The following is a 19368-nucleotide window of genomic DNA, read 5'->3' as shown; positions in this document are numbered from 1 at the left end:
TTTACTATAAAATCTTTGCAGCGAGAACTTTATTGAAGTTTTTGGAACTTTAAAAATTCAGTATCACAGTGCAATGCTCAGTGTCTCCTATATCAATAACTGATTGTTTATATAGTGGATACAGAAAGTATTCAGACCCCTTTAAATTTTTCACTCTTTGTTTCATTGCAGCCATTTGGTAAATTCAAAAAAGTTCTTTTTTTTTTCTCATTAATGTACACTTTGCACCCCAAAAACAGAAATGTAGAAATTTTTGCAAATTTGTTGAAAAAGAAAAACTGAAATATCACATGCTCATTAGTATTCAGACCTTTTGCTCAGTATTGAGTAGAAGCACCCTTTTGAGTTAGTACAGCCATGAGTCTTCTTGTTAATGATGCAAAAAGTTTTTTCACACCTGGATTTGGGGATCCTCTGCCATTCTTCCTTGCAGATCCTCTCCAGTTCCTTCAGGTTGGATGGTGAATGTTGGTGGACAGGCCAGCCATTTTCAGGTCTCTCCAGAGATGTTCAGTTGGGTTTAAGTCAGGGCTCTGGCTGTTCTGAAGCCACTACTATGTTATTTTAGCTGTGTGCTTAGGGTCATTGTCTTGTTGGAAGGTGAACCTTCGGCCAAGTCTGAGGTCCAGAGTACTCTGGAAGAGGTTTTCATTCAGGATATCTCTGCACTTGGCCGCATTCATGTTTCCTTCATTGGCAACTAGTCGTCCTGTCCCTGCAGCTGAAAAACACCCCCATAGCATAATGCTGCCAGCATGTTTCACTGTTGGGATTGCATTGGGCAGGTGATGAGCGGTGCCTGGTTTTCTCTACACATACTGCTTAGAATTATCACCAAAAAGGTCTATCTTAGTCTCATCAGATCAGAGAATCTTATTCCTCATACTCTGGGAGTCTTTCATGTGTTTTTTTAAGCAAACTCTATGCGGGCTTTCATATGTCTGGCAATGAGGAGAGTCTTCCTCGGGCTATTCTGCCACAAAGGCCCGACTAGTGGAGGGCTGCAGTGATACTTGATTTTGTGGAACTTTCTCCTATCTCCCTACTGCATGGGTGGATCTCAGCCACAGTGATCTTGGGGTTCTTCTTTACCTATATCACCAAGGTTCTTCTCCCACAATTGCTCATTTTGCCTTGACAGCCAGGTCTAGGAAGACTTCTGGTGGTCCCAAACTTCTTCCATTTAAGAATTATGGAAGCCACTGTGCTCTTAGGAACCTTGAATACTGCAGAAATTCTTTTGTAACCTTGGCAAGATCTGTGCCTTGCCACAATTCTGTCTCTGAGCTCCTTGGCCAATTCTTTGACCTCATGATTCTCATTTGGTCTGACATGCACTGTGAGGTCTTATATAGACAAGTGTCTGCCTTTACAAATCAAGTCCTATCAGTTTAAACACAGCTGGTCTTCAATGAAGGAGTAGAACCGTCTTAAGGAGGATCACAAGGAAATGGACAGCATGTGACTTAAATATCAGTGTCTGAGCAAAGGTTCTGAATACTTATGACCATGTGAAATTTCAGTTTTTCTTTTTTAATAAATTGGCAAAAAATTCTACATTTCTGTGTTTTTTCAGTCAAGATGGGGTGCAAAGTGTACATTAATGAGAGAAAAAAAAGATTTTTTTTGAATTTACCAAGTGGCTGCAATGAAACAGAGTGAAAAATTTAAAGGGCTCTGAATACTGTGTCTGGAAAAAAAACTAGAAAACTGGAGCTGTCTGTCCCATTAGAAGTCATTATTATTTGGTTTTATATGCATAGTTTTATTCTATATCCTGTTTGACCGAGCGTTTCCATGCACATGTACACTGGGTAAATCACATGGTGTGTGGGTAATTGTATAGCGTGAATGTCAGATTGTTGGGGGGGCGACATGTTTTTACCATGGTACAAGGGTCCTAGTGATTGAAGGTAAAAATAGAAGGAATTGTGCAACACAAGGATATATTGATGATATAAGGCCAGGTCTAGAGGAAATTGTACAATAATGACTTAGGGTAAATATATTATAAAAACGATATTTAAAATCTGTACAAAGTACATGACAATTCATGGGCAGATATTTGTTATACCCCTAGCTTTGTCCTGTCCTCATTCTTGCCACGAGTGTATTTTGTATGGCCAAACTTCAGCAGTTGGCAATGGATTTGTGACTCAGGAAAGTGGTTGTCACTTTTAAAGTTCATTCACCCACTGACCTGACAAACTAAACAGAGCAGGTTTTACAGCAAATTTTGTAGGGGCTCAAGTAGTAGAATAATTTTTTTATCAGTTTCAAACTTTTTTCTTTCGGGTAAAGCATATTGGATTGTTACCTATAGAGGCTTAAAGGGGTTGTCTGGCCTTGGGCTACAAGTCTATGGTCACTCTATGTGACCGCTGACGTGTGAATCCTTAAATCACGGGCTGCAAAGATTCTCTGATGCTAGCAGCATGAACGTAACCAAAAGTATGTGATTTGCATACATGTGGTCACATGCCGACTAGATGCATTAAGCGAGGCTGGACAAGTCAAATTGGAATGTGGCCGGAAATAGGCATCGTTCGATGAGAATCCACCGTGAGTTACACATATTTGTTATCTGTGATTTTCATGGATAAAACCCGTACCCATTTATGGGGCTGTTCCGCAAAAAATCACTGACACATGCACGTTTTTGATCCAAGTCACGGATCAAAATTACTGTAGAGATGGCATCAGCGTATAAGCTGTGTGCTTGGATATGAGAAGCTTTGTAGTTTATTTTTGGATTTTCACTGATGAAACAATGATGGTAAAACTGACACACTGAGCAAACACTGATGAAACTCTTATCCAAAACACTAATGAATAACAATCCGTGTTTTTATGTACGAGAAAAATCATGAATGTCCGAATGAGACCTCAATTGTATCAGCCTGGAGTCCACCGGAGCTCATTGAGGATTGTCTACACTGGTCAAAGCTGTAGGAAAAACTCAGCTCTCAGCTTTTCTTCCCAGCTCTCAGCTTTTCTTCTGAAACTAGTGAGACATAGGAAAACAAAATGGCAAGCTAAAGGAGCCAAAAAACTGTCTTATTGATTTGCACCATTTTTATCATGTGCCTTAGACAATTTTTACGACAGGTCCACCTAGGTGGCGTGACCATGCTAAAAATGGACATGGTTTATCAAAACAGGGGTATGGCTTAAAGGGCTACTGCTCTCTAATTTCCTTCGGATGTATGCTATTCATCTGCAGGAGAGGAAAGTCAAGCGTTGGTTGGCCGCCTGGGAGAGACAGTGCCAGCACCGCTGGATCGGCGCCAGAACCAGAGTTGAGTATGTATTATTATTTTACACTAGGGATTGGGAAGGGGTTGTCCAAGCAGTTTGCCTAATTTTTGTACCACAGAGTAAGCCAGTTAGGAGATGGTAAAACACAGACTAGACAGTCTTAAATAGAAGCTGTCACCTGATTTATTCTGCCCAAAGCATGGGCAGCATGAATCAGAGCCTGGCTGCACAATTGCTGGTGGGAACATACAGATAGATGGTGGGAGCGGTCTGGACTTTGGCTTCTGAAGACACTATGGACTAACATGCAGAACAGAACAGGCAGCGGCTTCCTGCCACAACAACTGCATGCTAGGTGTAGCTTATATTTTACTGTTACATATAAGGCTTGCAGTCCATACTACCTTGCTGTAATATTTATCTATTATACTATATAGTACACTGCCTCCTACTGGTATATTACATCTTGCCGCACACACGTTTATATGTAATTGGAAATAAATCGGCACCTTTTTTCACAACAGAATTGTCATTAATATATTTATGAAGAAATAGCCTATTAATATCACACACCTTAAAGAGAACCTGTCATCAGGTGTAGCCGATATAAGTTACGGCCATTACCTTTCATGACTTATATACACCATTCTATAATGCTCTATATAAGCCTCCGATCCGACCTGTAAGAGTAGAAAAATAACTTTTATTATACTCACCTGTTGGGCGGTCTGGTCTGAGGGGTATCGCTGGTACTGGTCTGGCGCCTCCCAACTTCATGCGATGCCGTCCTCCATCTTGCTTCGTGTGGATGACACATCTCTGCATCATCCACAGAAATCTCCCGGCACTGAGCTCCTGCGCAGGTGTACTTCTCTGCCGTGTTGAGGGCAGAGCTAAATACTGCAGTGTGCTGGTAGCGAGGCTCTCTGACCTTTATTGGCGCCTGCGCACTGAAGTACATTGCTCTGACCTCAACAGTGTAGAGAAGTACGCCTGCGCAGGAGCGCGATGCTGAGCAGACAAAGCAAGCAGGAGGGCGGCATTGCATGAAGATGGGAGGCACCGGACCAGGACCAGCGACACCCCTTGGAACGGACCACCCCACAGGTGAGTATAATAAAAGCTCTTTTTCTTCTCTAGCAGGTAGGGTTAGGGGGCAATATACAGCCTTATAGAATGCTGTTAGATGGGCGATAAACTGCAATACCAGGCGCAGCCTAAGGGCTCATACTCACTTGCGAGAGACTCGCACAATTCTCGTGCGAGTCTCTCGCATGAAAACCTGGCACTGCCGCCGCACTCGGACCGGAGCGTGCTACATGTATTTCTACGCAGCCGCACTCTTCGGTCCCAGTGCTGGCGGCAATGCCAGGTTGTCATTCTAGATACTCGCACGAGAATCGTGCAAGTCTCTCGCAATTGAGTATGAGCCCTAAGGATACGAATGGCGCTGTCTCTAAAAAAAAAAAAAACAAAGAAGCAAACCTTTTTAGTAAGATCTCAGACAAGCCCTTTTAGTTACCGTAGTTCTGGTGTAACGTAATGTGATCGGTGCTGATATATTTGTGCCACAGCTTCTCGCGATGTTCAGTGATCATTATTAGATACATGACAGGAGAATCTCATCCACAAATCAAAGTACATTGAGTAAATAATACATGAGGAAATCTGCATTCTTAACCCCTTCACTGCCAGAGAAACCAGTGGAGGTACTAACAGCAAAGCTATAAAAATCTCCAGTTCACCAGTGTAACCTTTTCATTGCCAGGATGGGCTCCTGCAGCGGCGGCGTCTGGCTTGGTTGATATTCCGCACTGGCCACCACTTTAATCCCTCTTCCCTCCTCCGACTTCTCCTGAGACTTATATCACCTCACGTAGTGTACCAAAAAGGCACTTTTCAAAAAACGTAAATTTTTTTTAAATTCTTTTTTTTTCTTTTTTCAATATTTTTCATTTTTTTTGGTCATTTTGTTTTCATTTGTAAAAACAGTGCTTTTTTTTAAAAAAAAGTTCTTTTGTGTTTTTTTTTTTTTCTTTTCAAGTTAAGACGACAGAGTGGCGAGTCACTCAAGTCTTCAGGAAACCTCCCTGCTCACCTATGTACAGATGTGTGTACGAGGGTGTCTATAATATACACACATATGGTATATATACTGTATATTATATACACAGGCACACAGATAAAATAAAGGGTGGGAAGCAGCAATAATGGAACGCAGACATGCCGGATTCCTAACAAGTTCACAAAAAAGTGTGACAGAAATGCTTCATTCCAGTTGGGGAATTCATTCCTCCTGGCTGACAAGACTCCCAAGAATGGGGTGATTTTTGCTCCGCCAGCAGGGAAGAAGTAGGATTTATGTGCCTTTTATGGTCATTTTTATATTTCAGGTTTAACCAGGATGTTAGGATGCATCAAATAAAATAATAATGTGTATTTTGTGGCATAGAATGAACCTAAATCCATCTCTAGTGCCAGAAAATCCTATCCGCCCCACAGCTTCAGTCCCGATTGGCAGTCAATCCCTGACTATATGTTTCTCCCTATGTGAAACTAAGACTCTGAGATGACTGCCAAAATGCGGCATGCTTCGTATACCAGAACGGAATTGAAATCCTTTTTACCTGGTGCAGAGTGAAATAGGAAATGAAGATAAAAGGTGTTTTGTGCTTTACGCACCTGCCAAGCAAAACTGGAAAGAAGCCGAGAAAGAAAGTTTGCCTAATTTAGCACTAAAAAGAACGCAGTCAGGAAGGGGGGTGGGAGTCGGGAGTTTAATAATAAAAAATGAAAGCTGCCACTGTACAACTGAGGAGGTTATCTTCCGATAAGATGCAGATGTCCAGTCAATCTTCCTCTCCACCACCATACAAATCGGCAAGTTTTTTGAAACGAGGGCCCCAGTCATTCAAGTACTCAAAGTCCTGATCCTCAGAGCTAGAGGAATTGAGAGAACTAACAGAGCCAGCGGTGGAACCGCTGCCTTCATAGTCGAATACCAGGAGAGAGTCATAAGGTGGCGCTGTAGGATCGTTGTCTGCTGCTCGGAGGCCCTGGAAAGGAGGAGGAAAAGCAAAGCTTTAGATGAAGCAAAGAAGTCAGATGGCTTTTTCTCATTCTGAACATTTTCTACTTGCAATCCAGACCAAGCTCCTGATGTGTGGAGTGACAGGAGGCAGTGAAAGATGTGTGCACTAAATAAGGGGGTCTGCAATACCAAGACAGGTTATTACACTTGGGGTTATTTAGTTTGGAGAATCGAAGGCTTAGGGGTGATCTTATTACAATGAATAAATATATGCGGGGACAGTACAAAGACCTTTCTAATGATCTTTTGAGGCTGAGTTCACACGTGGCGTTTTTTTCGCTTTTCCGCGAAAAATAAGCATCCCATGCATTACTATGGGATTCCGCAATGCTGTGCTAATGCTGCGGTTTTCAGCGCGGCGGAATCGCTTCACGGTAAAAATCGCAGCATGCTCATTAATTTTGCGGAATCGCGGCAATCCCGCACCCATAGGAATGCATTGTTCTGCTTACTTCCCGCATGTGGCTGTGCACACCATGCGGAAAGTAAGCAGAACATTTGCGGATGGTACCCACGGTCCGGAGGAGAGGAGACTGTCCTCCGGGCTCTGGGTACCATATCCCTGTAAAAAATAGAATTTAAAATAAAAATATTGTTATTCTTACCTTCCAGCATCCCGCGCAGCCTTCTCGCCTCTCTTCACGCTCTCGTTCCCAGTAATCCTTTGCGAAAATGCCCGCGATGGCGTCCGTTCTCGCGGGATCGCGAAGTCTCGCGGCTCACGGACGTCATCGCGGGCATTTTCGCAAAGGATTACTGGGAACGGCTGCACGGGACGTCGGAAGGTAAGAATAACACCATTTTTTATTTTTTTTGCATTTTATCTTTTACTACTGATGCTGCATAGGCGGCCTCAGTAGTAAAAAGTTGGTCACACTTGTCAAACACTATGTTTGACGAGTGTGACCAACCTGTCAATCGGTTCTCCAAGCGATGCTACAGATCGCTTGGAAAACGCTAGCATTTTGCAAGCTAAATACGCTTGCAAAATGCTAGTTTTTCCGCGGGAAAATCGCGGGAATTTGAAATGCGATTTTCCCGCGGAATGGAATTCCGGAATTATCGCGGTAATTTCCGCGAGAGTTCCGGTACGTGTGAACTAACCCTTACTCTTAGACCTGTGACGGGGACAAGGGGGCATTCTCTACGTCTGGAGGAAAGAAGGTTTAAGCATACTCACAGAGGTGGATTCTTTACTGTAAGAGCAGTGAGACTATGGAATGCTCTGCCATATGATGTTGTAATGAGTGATTCCCTACTAAAATTTAAGAAGGGACTGGATGCCTTTCTTGAAAAGTACATTATTACAGGGTATATACACTAGTTTCCTTAATATTGCGCTGATCCAGGGAGCTAGTCTGATTGCCGTATGTGGAGTGGGGAAGGAATTTTCTTCCCCAATGTGAAGCTTACTGATTGCCACATGGGTTTTTTTTGCCATCCTCTGGATCAACATGTTAGGGCAAGTTAGGATAGGATATAGGTTGAACTAGATGGACTTAAAGTCTTCCTTCAACCTTAATAATTATGTTACTATGTTACTCTAGAAAGAAGACATATCAGCCCTTATTAGGGCCTTCCTCCACACAAGCACATAAAATTGGATGCCTTCATCTGAAAATGTAGGTAGTATGTATGACCCCCTGATCAGTTAAAGGAATCACATCCGCAAACCCTGAAGCGGTTAAAAGAAGTGACATTCTCATTCTTCATGTGTCTTCAAAGTTGAACAGAACTGGAAGCTGCCCGTATAGACGGTTGCACCTATTCACAGCATAGAGGGAAAGGTGTCCGCGCCACCACAAGAATGACTGTGAAGCCGCTTCAGCAAAACGACCGTCGAAGTTTTCCTGAAGTGACTTCACTTGCTCAACCACAGAAGTTGTATGGGTGTCTAATGGTCGCAGTGTGCCCACGATGTCTGGCATTGGCTTCGGCGCTGACGTCCTGCTGACAGCGCAGCAGCCAAGTAGTGAGCTCAGTGGCTCAGAAGTGGGGGCTCTGTCTATATGGGCAGAGTTACCGAGCTCACTGACTGGCTGCCGTAATGGCGACATGATGCCAGTGCTGCTGCCAATGTCAGACACAAGGTACAGTGATGGAGACTCTCTAGTGGTCCTGGGAAGGTGAGTACAGCGTAGTTTGTTATGTTTAAAAAAACTACAGCCTGGGCCAAATATTATCTAAAAGAAGGCAACCCCTTTAAACTACTGAAATTTTATTTATTATTCACAAATTAGCTTTAGGTTATTGTAGGGAAGCACGGAAGAACGTGCACCAGTAACAACAAGTTACTGAGAGGATTTTTTAGCTTTGGGTCCAGGATTTAGGAGTGACCAAAAAAGTATGGCTGGGAAAAGTCGTTCCTATGCACTCCAGTTCAGAGTTTGCTTGTCTAATAACAGGCAGCTGAGCTTGAATGCCTACAACATGTATAGAAGCAATGCTGGAAATACAGTATTACTATATGTATCCCAGTCCACAACAAGAATAATCTTTGAGGGAGGACAGTTTAACAGCACATCTCGGCCGGGCCACTTTCAATAGTGTGAACAGAAGCGTGTGGATTTTTGCCTGAAGCTTACAATCTACTCCATTAATAGCTTTACGGGCTGAACATTTCTCAGGAAGTTATGTCACTATGTTTGGGCCAGAGAAATGCTCAATAATAACCTGTGTAGTATTAATAGGTTTATATTATCTCCCAGTGATTTCCATGGACCTGAAGCAAGAAAGGAAAATATATCGATGACTTAAATCTGGAGGTTCCTAGTTAGGCTGAGTTACTGATTTAATATGAGACATGACTTACACAAGATAAATCTTGGATTAATGGTCATTTAATCAAAAAGCTTTAATAGTGTCAGACAGTGTAAAAACCAGAACTGCAAACCCCACATTGGGATATATAGTAATTCCCTGACTCGACAAAGCTGTGTGGGCACGAAGAGCAAAACACTGACAGATAAAAGCCAGAACAATATGTTATTCTAATTAAAACATGGCTGCATTTAATATTCCTGACTTCTGCCAACTGTCTCAGAGGAAATAAAATCTCGATTTGATTAGAAAATAGGAAAGCACTTTCTTTAATAAAAGAGACTGTGCTCACAAAGAAACATACAGACTCCTATATTGCTGATTAAAAAAAATAATATGGTTAGCTGAGCTCTTTGTGTCTAGAATTACAGATCTATCGTTCGTCTGGTGCTCATTGTATGCAATGGACAAAAAATTATTATTTTTTGTTTGCAAATTTGCTTCAAATATAAATTAGATGTCACATTATAACTAAAACGACAGCGGTGTCCTGAGAGGTCCAAAAAGCAACCATTCAGATCAATAATTACTGCCTTCCAAATGTTACCAAGATGCAGAACTATGTGAGCTTCAAAGTGGTATCCAGCCATTGACATTTATAGTGAACCCATCTTAATACGTCAAAAATGGGTCTGTATCAAAACCCAAATTCAGCAATCCAGTGTGTCTTGTAGCATCCATGAAAGGGACGGAAGCGAGAGCAAGTGCGTTACTCTCTCCATCAAAATCAGCAGCTAAGGTTGGAATGCCCCTTTAATCACTCATATTTTGGGATTAACTCGTAAACTATGGTTTACAAACTAAGACTGGATTCACACCTGCTGTTGAATTTACATTTTTAAAAATGTGTCGGCTAGACACCAGCGGCACAACATTGACTTTAATGAGGTTTATTGCGTCTCCGTCACTCTCTCCATCAATTTACCGGAAAACGTAGCCCTTCATGCTGAGCTATCTTTTTTTTTTGCCATGTTTGCTAGCATCCACGATAGAGATTCCAATGCAGATGTGAATCTAGCGTAAAGCCAGCCAATCGGTTGATTGCCATCTTAGCTTCCATACACAGGAGAGCTCATGGAACATGGAACATGTCGGACAGTGGCTTATCTCTAAAGGTGCATACACATTTTGTTCTTTGTCCCTGTTAGGGCATACATCCAAAATCCTCCGCAAAACAGGGTCCGGACATATGTACCGATGGGGACGGCTGAGCGATCGTGGGTTTTGCTGTGCTCCTTTTTTGGTAGTGTACGCCTAAAGGGAGCAGACACCCAGACACCATCTAGTATGACTGAGTCTCCACCTGTTATAGGTGCACACTCCTGAAAATGGTGCACGTCAAAGCGCACATTCGCTCTGCCATCACCATTACAGTTCATGGACCAGCTGGTGCATACGTCCGAACCCCATTTTGTGGGGAATTTGGGATGTATGCTCTGACGGGACCCAATAACACAATGTGTACGCACCCTAAGAGAACAATGTGATCGGCACTCCAAAATCAGCAATGCGCGATCAACACCTCTCCCAATCATCAGTTGGATGAAACTCCATAAACATTAGACCAATCAATGCCAGCGGGTTCAGTCGACTTTAGTCTAATGTGTATGGGGATCCTTAACTGTCCAAACAACATAACAAGGAAAGGTACTCATATCTTCAAGTACTGTGGGGTTTTTTAGGGACAACCTCTACTTCCATAATATCCCTCTATTGGAAATGTGACATTAATTTGCATTATTCGAATTAATATATTTTCCCAAGAAGTTCATGTTCACTATATATATTTATATATATCCCAGCCGTCTCCACTAGGCAGAAAATGAAATGATTGAACCTTCATTGATACAGTGTGTGCGCACTGCACTCATTTACTACAGCCGGTTTGCCAGGTAGCATGCAGCAGTTTACATGATAAAAGTCTTTATTAACCATTACCTCAGTGATAAAATCTCCGATATCGCCAGGATGTGGAATGACAGGTCTTATTGGGTATTGTGGCTCTGCACCGACAGGCCTCTCGTCCACTCGTCTGACACCTGCCACTTTGTTCAAAACGTGATCGAGCGTCTCAGGCTGTTGCAACTGACTTAAATCATAGTCCTGGTGGGAAAACAAAGTGTTGGCAGGAGGAAAAGCAGCTGTTTCCATTGCACCAAATTGTTTAAAGAGTCTTGAATGAATGTCTTCGTGCGGCTGCAGCGCCGGTCTGGTAGAGCTGGGTGTCGGTAACTAAAGTCCCCTGCAGATTGCTTTTCCTTCTAGCTCTGTTGAGCTTTTCTCTACATCATCTCACTGTTCTCAAACACATGCTCTCTTCTAGCGTTACTACAGACTATGTGTAAAGTGATGATATTGACTTCTAGGATTGCTGCTTTTACTAGGTGGCACAAGAGACACTTTCTCTTTCTGTGTGAAGAGCCTTTTTGCATAACTTTTTCTAAAGAAGTATTGTAAGGCCTAAAATTCTCCTTGCACTTTGCACCCTCAGTCGAAGGTCTCTCACCCAACCAGTCACTTTACACTGACGAGGGTCAAGAGTCCTGAAATTATGTGCAAATGGAGATTTTTTTTCCTTTTGTACATGATTCTAGTTTTGTTTTATATCTTAAGTCATGTGGCAAGCTTCTTTAAAGGGTAAATAATGACTTTTACCTCCAATAAGTCTGTGAAGAGAATATTTGCATCCTTTTTCCCCAGAGAGCATTGCATAGCCTATAAATTGTCCTACGCCAGCTTGGCGGTCTCAGGAGAGAGAGAGTTTACCCTTTATGGTGTATTAATACAAGCTGATTATTGTGAATGGTCCTTCCTAGAGCCACAATCGGCCAATGTTGCAATAGGCTGCAAATCACCAGGTGAACAAGCAAAATGCTCGCTTGTCAGGTGAAATTATTTTTGAGCTTGCTTAAAAATCATCATTCTCGGCAGCGCATCATCCAGATCAACGATAGTTTATGTACACAGTACACCGCTCATATACAGAAGTGACGGCTAATTATGTTATTGGTTGTAACCATGGATACCTAATCTACTGCAATGCCCTGCACATAGGGTAAGCAACATAGTGAATCAGAAGAACTATACTACATTTCTAACTGGAGGTACTTACTAATATTGTTTTGTTATACCTACTACTACATATTGGGATAGGATCTTGGAGATGAGAATACCCCTTTAAGGCTTGTGTACACATGCCAACTTGTTGAATTAAATGACTGCTGAACATTTTTTATTTAATAGCCCGTTTAGACAGGCCATCCACTCTTCCAGCACTCCTCATCTATCATAATTTGTTCTGTGAACATCAACTATCATTGATCTGGATGATGTGCTGCCGAGAATGATGATTTTTAAGCAAACTCAAAAATAATTTCACCTGACAAGCGAGCATTTTGCTTGTTCACCTGGTGATTTGCAGCCTGATTACATTGGCCGATTGTGGCTCTAGGAACGACCATGCACAATAATCAGCTTGTATTAATACACAGTGAATCAGAAGAACTATGCTACATTTCTAATTGAAGGTAATTGCTTATACTATTATTATACCTACTAAACATTGGGATAGGATCGTGGAAATGGGAATAACCCTTTAAACCTTTGATGCCTGTACTGACAAGCAGTCTCTCACTTTTCCATGGACAAGGGGTAAGAACCCTGAAACAGCCATCTGTTCCTTTTGTAGAGGATTCGGGTCCAGATTTCTATCCTGAGTCATCTGTGGACAGCCTGTTATGTCGCTCTACTGCCTATCCCTGTGAGTGAGGTGCAGGATCCATGCACACAGGTATTACCTGGTCTTCCTCTCCACCTCCCTCCTCGTCATACTTTAGTATGTTGTCTCTGACGTCATCTTCTGGGTCGATCAGCAGCTGCTTTGTATGTCGTTCCTTCTCTCTGCGCTTCATCCACATGACAAACAGGAGAACCATAGCTGAAAGGATGAAAGATGAAGAATATTGGTTCCATTTATTTCCTGATACTAAATTGCAATGGTCTGATCAGTGTTATTTATTGCAATTATCTTGTAGAAAAGAGAAGTAAGCCTTCTACAGTCTGGTAATATTTCTGAACCAGACCCTGAAATGGCACGGACGTCTGACAACGTTAGAGGGAATGTATTATCTACATTAATTTTAAACAATTCAAACCAGATACTGACACAATCTTTTTTTTTTAATCTGTTTTTATTTTCTATTTTTTTTTATCAGTTTCCTGTGCCTGCAGGATAGAGATGTGTTTAACGGCAGACATTAGTCCCATGTATAAACAATAATCTGGAGGTTTTCAATGACTTCTTTGTGACAGTGTGGTGGGCATATTCTACGATCTGTGCAAAGGTCACTGTGCAGGGAGGGGGAGAAGGTGAGCTGGAACGTCATCTATTGTGAATAGTAGATCATGTGCTATCTACTGGGTGATTACCTTTCAATGTTATACTGCATGTGATGGTAATAACACGACTTCTGAGAAGTTACACCTTGTGTATCCTTCAGTATACTATACAACAGCACTCATTTACTGGAGGTGTCACATACATTACATTACTAATACTGAGTTACGGTATATATCCTGTACTGCACTCCAGAGCTGCACTCACTATTCTGCTCGTGAAGTCACTGTATACATACATTACATTAATTATCCAGTACTGATCCTAAGTTACATCTTGTATTATACTCCAGAGCTGCACTCACTATTCTGCTGGTGCAGTCACTGTGTACATACATTACATTACTTATCCTGTACTGATCCTGAGTTACATCCTGTATTATACCCCAGAGCTGCACTCACTATTCTGCTGGTGGAGTCACTGTGTACATACATTACATTACTTATCCTGTACTGATCCTGAGTTACATCCTGTATTATACTCCAGAGCTGCACTCACTATTCTGCTGGTGGAGTCACTGTGTACATACATTACATTACTTATCCTGTACTGATCCTGAGTTACATCCTGTATTATACTCCAGAGCTGCATTCACTATTCTGCTGGTGCAGTCACTGTGTACATACATTCCATTACATTACTGATCCTGAGTTACATCCTGTATTATACTCCAGAGCTGCACTCACTATTCTGCTGGTGGAATCACTGTGTACATACATTACTTATTACGTACTGATCCTGAGTTACATCCTGTATTATACTCCAGAGCTGCACTCACTATTCTGCTGGTGGAGTCACTGTGTACATAAATTACTTATCCTATACTGATCCTGAGTTACATCCTGTATTATACTCCAGAGCTGCACTCACTATTCTGCTGGTGGAGTCACTGTGTACGTACATTACATTACTTATCCTGTACTGATCCTGAGTTACATCCTGTATTATACTCCAGAGCTGCACTCACTATTCTGCTGGTGGAGTCACTGTGTACATACAATACATTACTTATCCTGTACTGACCCTGAGTTACATCCTGTATTATACTCCAGAGCTGCACTCACTATTCTGCTGGTGCAGTCACTGTGTACATACATTACATTACTTATCCTGTACTGATCCTGAGTTACATCCTGTATTATACTCCAGAGCTGCACTCACTATTCTGATGGTGGAGTCACTGTGTACATACATTACATTACTTATCCTGTACTGATCCTGAGTTACATCCTGTATTATACTCCAGAGCTGCATTCACTATTCTGCTGGTGCAGTCACTGTGTACATACATTCCATTACATTACTGATCCTGAGTTACATCCTGTATTATACTCCAGAGCTGCACTCACTATTCTGCTGGTGGAATCACTGTGTACATACATTACTTATTACGTACTGATCCTGAGTTACATCCTGTATTATACTCCAGAGCTGCACTCACTATTCTGCTGGTGGAGTCACTGTGTACATAAATTACTTATCCTATACTGATCCTGAGTTACATCCTGTATTATACTCCAGAGCTGCACTCACTATTCTGCTGGTGGAGTCACTGTGTACGTACATTACATTACTTATCCTGTACTGATCCTGAGTTACATCCTGTATTATACTCCAGAGCTGCACTCACTATTCTGCTGGTGGAGTCACTGTGTACATACAATACATTACTTATCCTGTACTGACCCTGAGTTACATCCTGTATTATACTCCAGAGCTGCACTCACTATTCTGCTGGTGCAGTCACTGTGTACATACATTACATTACTTATCCTGTACTGATCCTGAGTTACATCCTGTATTATACTCCAGAGCTGCACTCACTATTCTGCTGGTGGAGTCACTGTGTACATACAATACATTACTTATCCTGTACTGACCCTGAGTTACATCCTGTATTATACTCCAGAGCTGCACTCACTATTCTGCTGGTGCAGTCACTGTGTACATACATTACATTACTTATCCTGTACTGATCCTGAGTTACATCCTGTATTATACTCCAGAGCTGCACTCACTATTCTGCTGGTGCTGTCACTGTGTACATACATTACATTACTTATCCTGTACTGATCCTGAGTTACATACTGTATTATACTCCAGAGCTGCACACAATATTCTGACGGTGGAGTCATCATGTACAGATGTAGGTAGGTGAGCCGACTGAGACAGAGACTGAAGTGCGTCCAACAGGTCCTGTTTATTGGCCTCCTCTCGACGACCCGCAGCACCACACAGCAGGTGCTCGACTCCGCACACGGGCCCGGGTACCTTTCACTTCCTTCAGTCTTCCTGTAGGACGTCCCTCGTGGCTCTTTCACTGTGGCTGCCCTAGGCCTACCACCACAGCGCTTCACCCGTCCGAGTCCATCCGTCTTGTGGTATCCCCAGGATCTCTCTGTCTGCGGCTTCTCCCGTCAGGGCCACTCCCCTGACTGTCTCTCTAGTCAGTCCCTTCTGGAGCTCCTTCTCTGTCCACTTCTCCCTTTGGTCTTCTCCTCTCCTGAGCTCCTCTCCCTGGACTGACTTTCTGGAACTCTCTCCAACTATATATATGCCCTCCCTGGGAATTCCCCCTATAGCTCCTGTAACCCCGCCCCCATGATGTTAAGCCCTGCTCTCACTGCTCCCATCTTGTGGCCAAACTGCAGTACTACACCTTCCTTCATTTCTGCGGGCCTTGGTCTCCCCCTAGTGGCAAAAACCCTGTACTTCAACATCCTTCTCCTCTGTCTAGCTGTCTCCCACCTTCATTTACAGCAGTTCATGTCCAGCACAGTGTACATTAACCCTTCTGCTGCAGATAGGTCCATAGGTCTGTCCACTTCCCCTACACAGACATGACATTACTTATCTTGCACTGATCCTGAGTTGTATCCTTTATTATACTCCAGAGCTGTGCTCACTATTCTATGGTGCATATATTTTTACATACCCTCTACTCAGAATGGGTTACAACCCACATTATACTCGAGCAATACATTTATTGCTAGAATTTTCTAATATTTATGCTTTTCACATCAAACACCACAGTTTGCTTCCTCTGCCCAGCTCAGCTAAACTCTCAGGATATATGTGAGGACACAGCATTGTATCTTAATTAACCAGACATTAATTTGCAGCAAGCCAAGAAGAACAGACTGTAGTCTATATGTTGACTTTTGAGTTTATGTGTTTCTTTCTGGTTGGTCAAGGAAGCAGACTTTGCTTGTGTAAGCATGTAATATTGTTTTGTAAGTTGACATTTGATGTAACATACTGTGCTGTTATCCTGGATGACTAGTGATGTTTGCTGATATGCTATTTACACATTGACCAGGCCAGCTAGTTTGTTGACTTTTAAAATAGGGAGGAAAATCTATGCAAATAGATTAAATAATCAAATAATGCGACTTGATCTTGTAACTATTCTTCCCCTTATCTGTGAATGCTGGATTGAAGGATACCTGTTAACCATAAAAAGAGGTTATATGCCTCTTTATGGAGACAGAGACAGGGAGAGATTCAGCCAAGATATCCAGACATCAAACATTCAGAGTCGCTACAGGTCAGCAGCTAAGACATCATAGCTCCATCATGAGAGATACAGATTTGCCTTTCTACAGCATGCCAGTTAGGGGACCACGGCACCGGCTAGAAGAATAAAAATTTGTTCCAATGACCATCACAAATCCACAGGTACATTTGGAGAAAGCCACGAATGGGACTCGACGGTCGCCTGGATACTTGGAGTTGTTTGGAGAAGCCAGGTTGTGACCTTCTGGCCAACTGGCCTTGTACCCGAATGGACCATCATCTTCCTAAGTTTATTATTACCTCCTGTCTGTGTACTGCCACAGGTGGGGTAGTCAGCCCTGGAAGCTGAAGCCAGGTTGTGACCCTCCGGTCAACTGGCCTTATACCTCAATGGACTGTCATCTTTCTAAGCTTGTCGTTACCTCCTCTCTGTGTGCGTGCCACAGGTAAAGTAGTTGGCCCTGGAAGCTCTGAAGTAACAGCTGCTCGGCGGAAGGGTGAGACTCTGCAATGTGCACCACCTTAGGGATTTTGCTGGGACTATTCTGTGTATTACTTGCCTGTTTTGTGGTTCAATAAAGTATTGCCATGCTGTTTTAGGCTAGTTTTACACTAGCGTTTCACTGACCTGCGTCCTTTGGCGCAGGTCGGCGCACTGTCAAAAGGACGCATGCGCCGCAAAACGCATACCTGCGCACAGCCTGCATACCCAATGCTAAAGATAGGGTACGCAGGTCACATGCAGCGTCATGCGCCCATAGGCGGAGCTAACAGGAGGAGGCGTGACAGGGGCGGAGCTTAGCGGCGGCCGTGCACAGACCGATGCAGGTCTGTGCAACGCAAATGTGAAACCAGCCTTACCCTCACCCTGTGTTGTCTGAATAGCATTCCACCCACGTTAAAAAGTGAGTGGGCATTCGGTGGGACCATCCCTTTTCCATACGGTTTTGGCTAGCGGACCGGGGTGCCTGCCGGCCCCAAAGGTCTCCACGGTATCTGTATACAGTCCTTTGGAGTGAGATAGTTCAATAAAAAAAAGCTTGATAGATTGCTTCAAAAGCTCTTCAAAGCCTTGTTCTTTTCATTCTTATTGGAGACTATGTGCACATTGAGTTTTTTTGCTGAGTTTTCGAAGCAGAAACTCAAAGGTGTGTTTCGGAAGACTTGAAGAGTTTGCATTCAGTTTCTGCTCCAAAAACTTCTCGAAAAAACTACACTGCTGTTTACATGTTCAGTGTTTTGAGTAGTTTTATTTTCCACTTCAGGTATTGAAAAATACGTGGAGGGAAAAAAGAAAGTGCGTAAATGTATGTCCTTTGAAGCAGTCTCTTATGTAAATGAGCTTCAGTCTAAGCATTAGCTATCCAAAAGGCTACATAAAAACACATCAGCAGAAAATCTGTTCCAAAACGTTCAAAAACTCCTCAAAACAACTTCAGGAAAAAACCTAACTTAAGGCTCATTCAGAAGTCCGTGCAAACTGATCCGAGTACTGACCACAAATGCACGGACTGGCCGTGGATCTCCCAACCTGAGAGTGACAGACTCCTAGAAATACATGAAGCGGTCACACCATTCTACGCATTACCGGTCCAATCTCTGACCTCTAAATGAGCCTTTAAGATTAACTGAGGATGTGAAACAAAATACCACTGACAGAGTGTTATATAAACCATGAAAATTTGCCTAGTCTATTGGATCCTCATCTCCTTGGTAGCGCTCAGCAAGCTTGCCGTATTTTGTCTCACATCCTCATTACTCAGTTCCGATGCCGACTAACCGGCCTGGGAAACCATCGGATGCAGCTGCATCTGACACCTGGAGACTCCTCATGCGAATATCAAAGTTGTACCTGGCTTGCACAATGCTAAGGCTGCTTTCACAATGGGTTCCGGCACCTGCTCGGTGGCACTGTTGGGACTTATGTCCCAACACTGCACAAAACAGGATTCGGACTTATGTGCCGAAAGGCCAGGGCCGGCGTCAGCACCCGGGCAAGTGCCGGGGCCCTGGCGAGACAGGGGGCCCCACTCACGAGGTCTGGGATACCTGCCGGTGCCGCCACGCCCCCCATGTTCCAACCCAATCCTGCGCCCTCCCCGAGCGACCCACGCAGTCCCTTACAGCCAGCAATGATCATCGCTTCGGCTGTAATCTTGTGTGCGGCACAGGACCTGTGATGAGGTCACAGGAGGGGAGGAGTCAAGGGTCACATGATCAGGGTGGCTGCAGGACTCTAATGTGCTGGTCACGTCATTATGGTGCTGGTCTGGATGAGGTAAAGTTT

At 43.1% G+C, this 19368-nt stretch overlaps 1 protein-coding gene across 1 annotated transcript in view; it reads right to left on the bottom strand.

Moving 5' to 3' along the window:
- Positions 1–6016: 6016 nt before the first annotated feature.
- Positions 6017–19368, bottom strand: part of CDH4 (cadherin 4) — a 1048908-nt gene continuing 1035556 nt past the window's right edge. Inside the window, exons 14-16 of the mRNA XM_073582496.1 lie at positions 12967–13106; positions 11108–11272; positions 6017–6314 (exon numbers count right to left, since the gene is read on the bottom strand). Coding sequence (XP_073438597.1) covers positions 6108–6314; positions 11108–11272; positions 12967–13106 — 512 coding nt within the window. The 3' untranslated portion in view covers positions 6017–6107. The remainder of the gene's footprint in view (positions 6315–11107; positions 11273–12966; positions 13107–19368) is intronic.

The sequence above is a fragment of the Dendrobates tinctorius genome, unplaced genomic scaffold, assembly GCF_039654945.1.
Source record: "Dendrobates tinctorius isolate UK_male_01 unplaced genomic scaffold, ASM3965494v1 ptg000071l, whole genome shotgun sequence".
Classification (NCBI taxonomy): Eukaryota; Metazoa; Chordata; class Amphibia; order Anura; family Dendrobatidae; genus Dendrobates; species Dendrobates tinctorius.
This window is presented reverse-complemented; position numbering and strand designations above follow the sequence as displayed.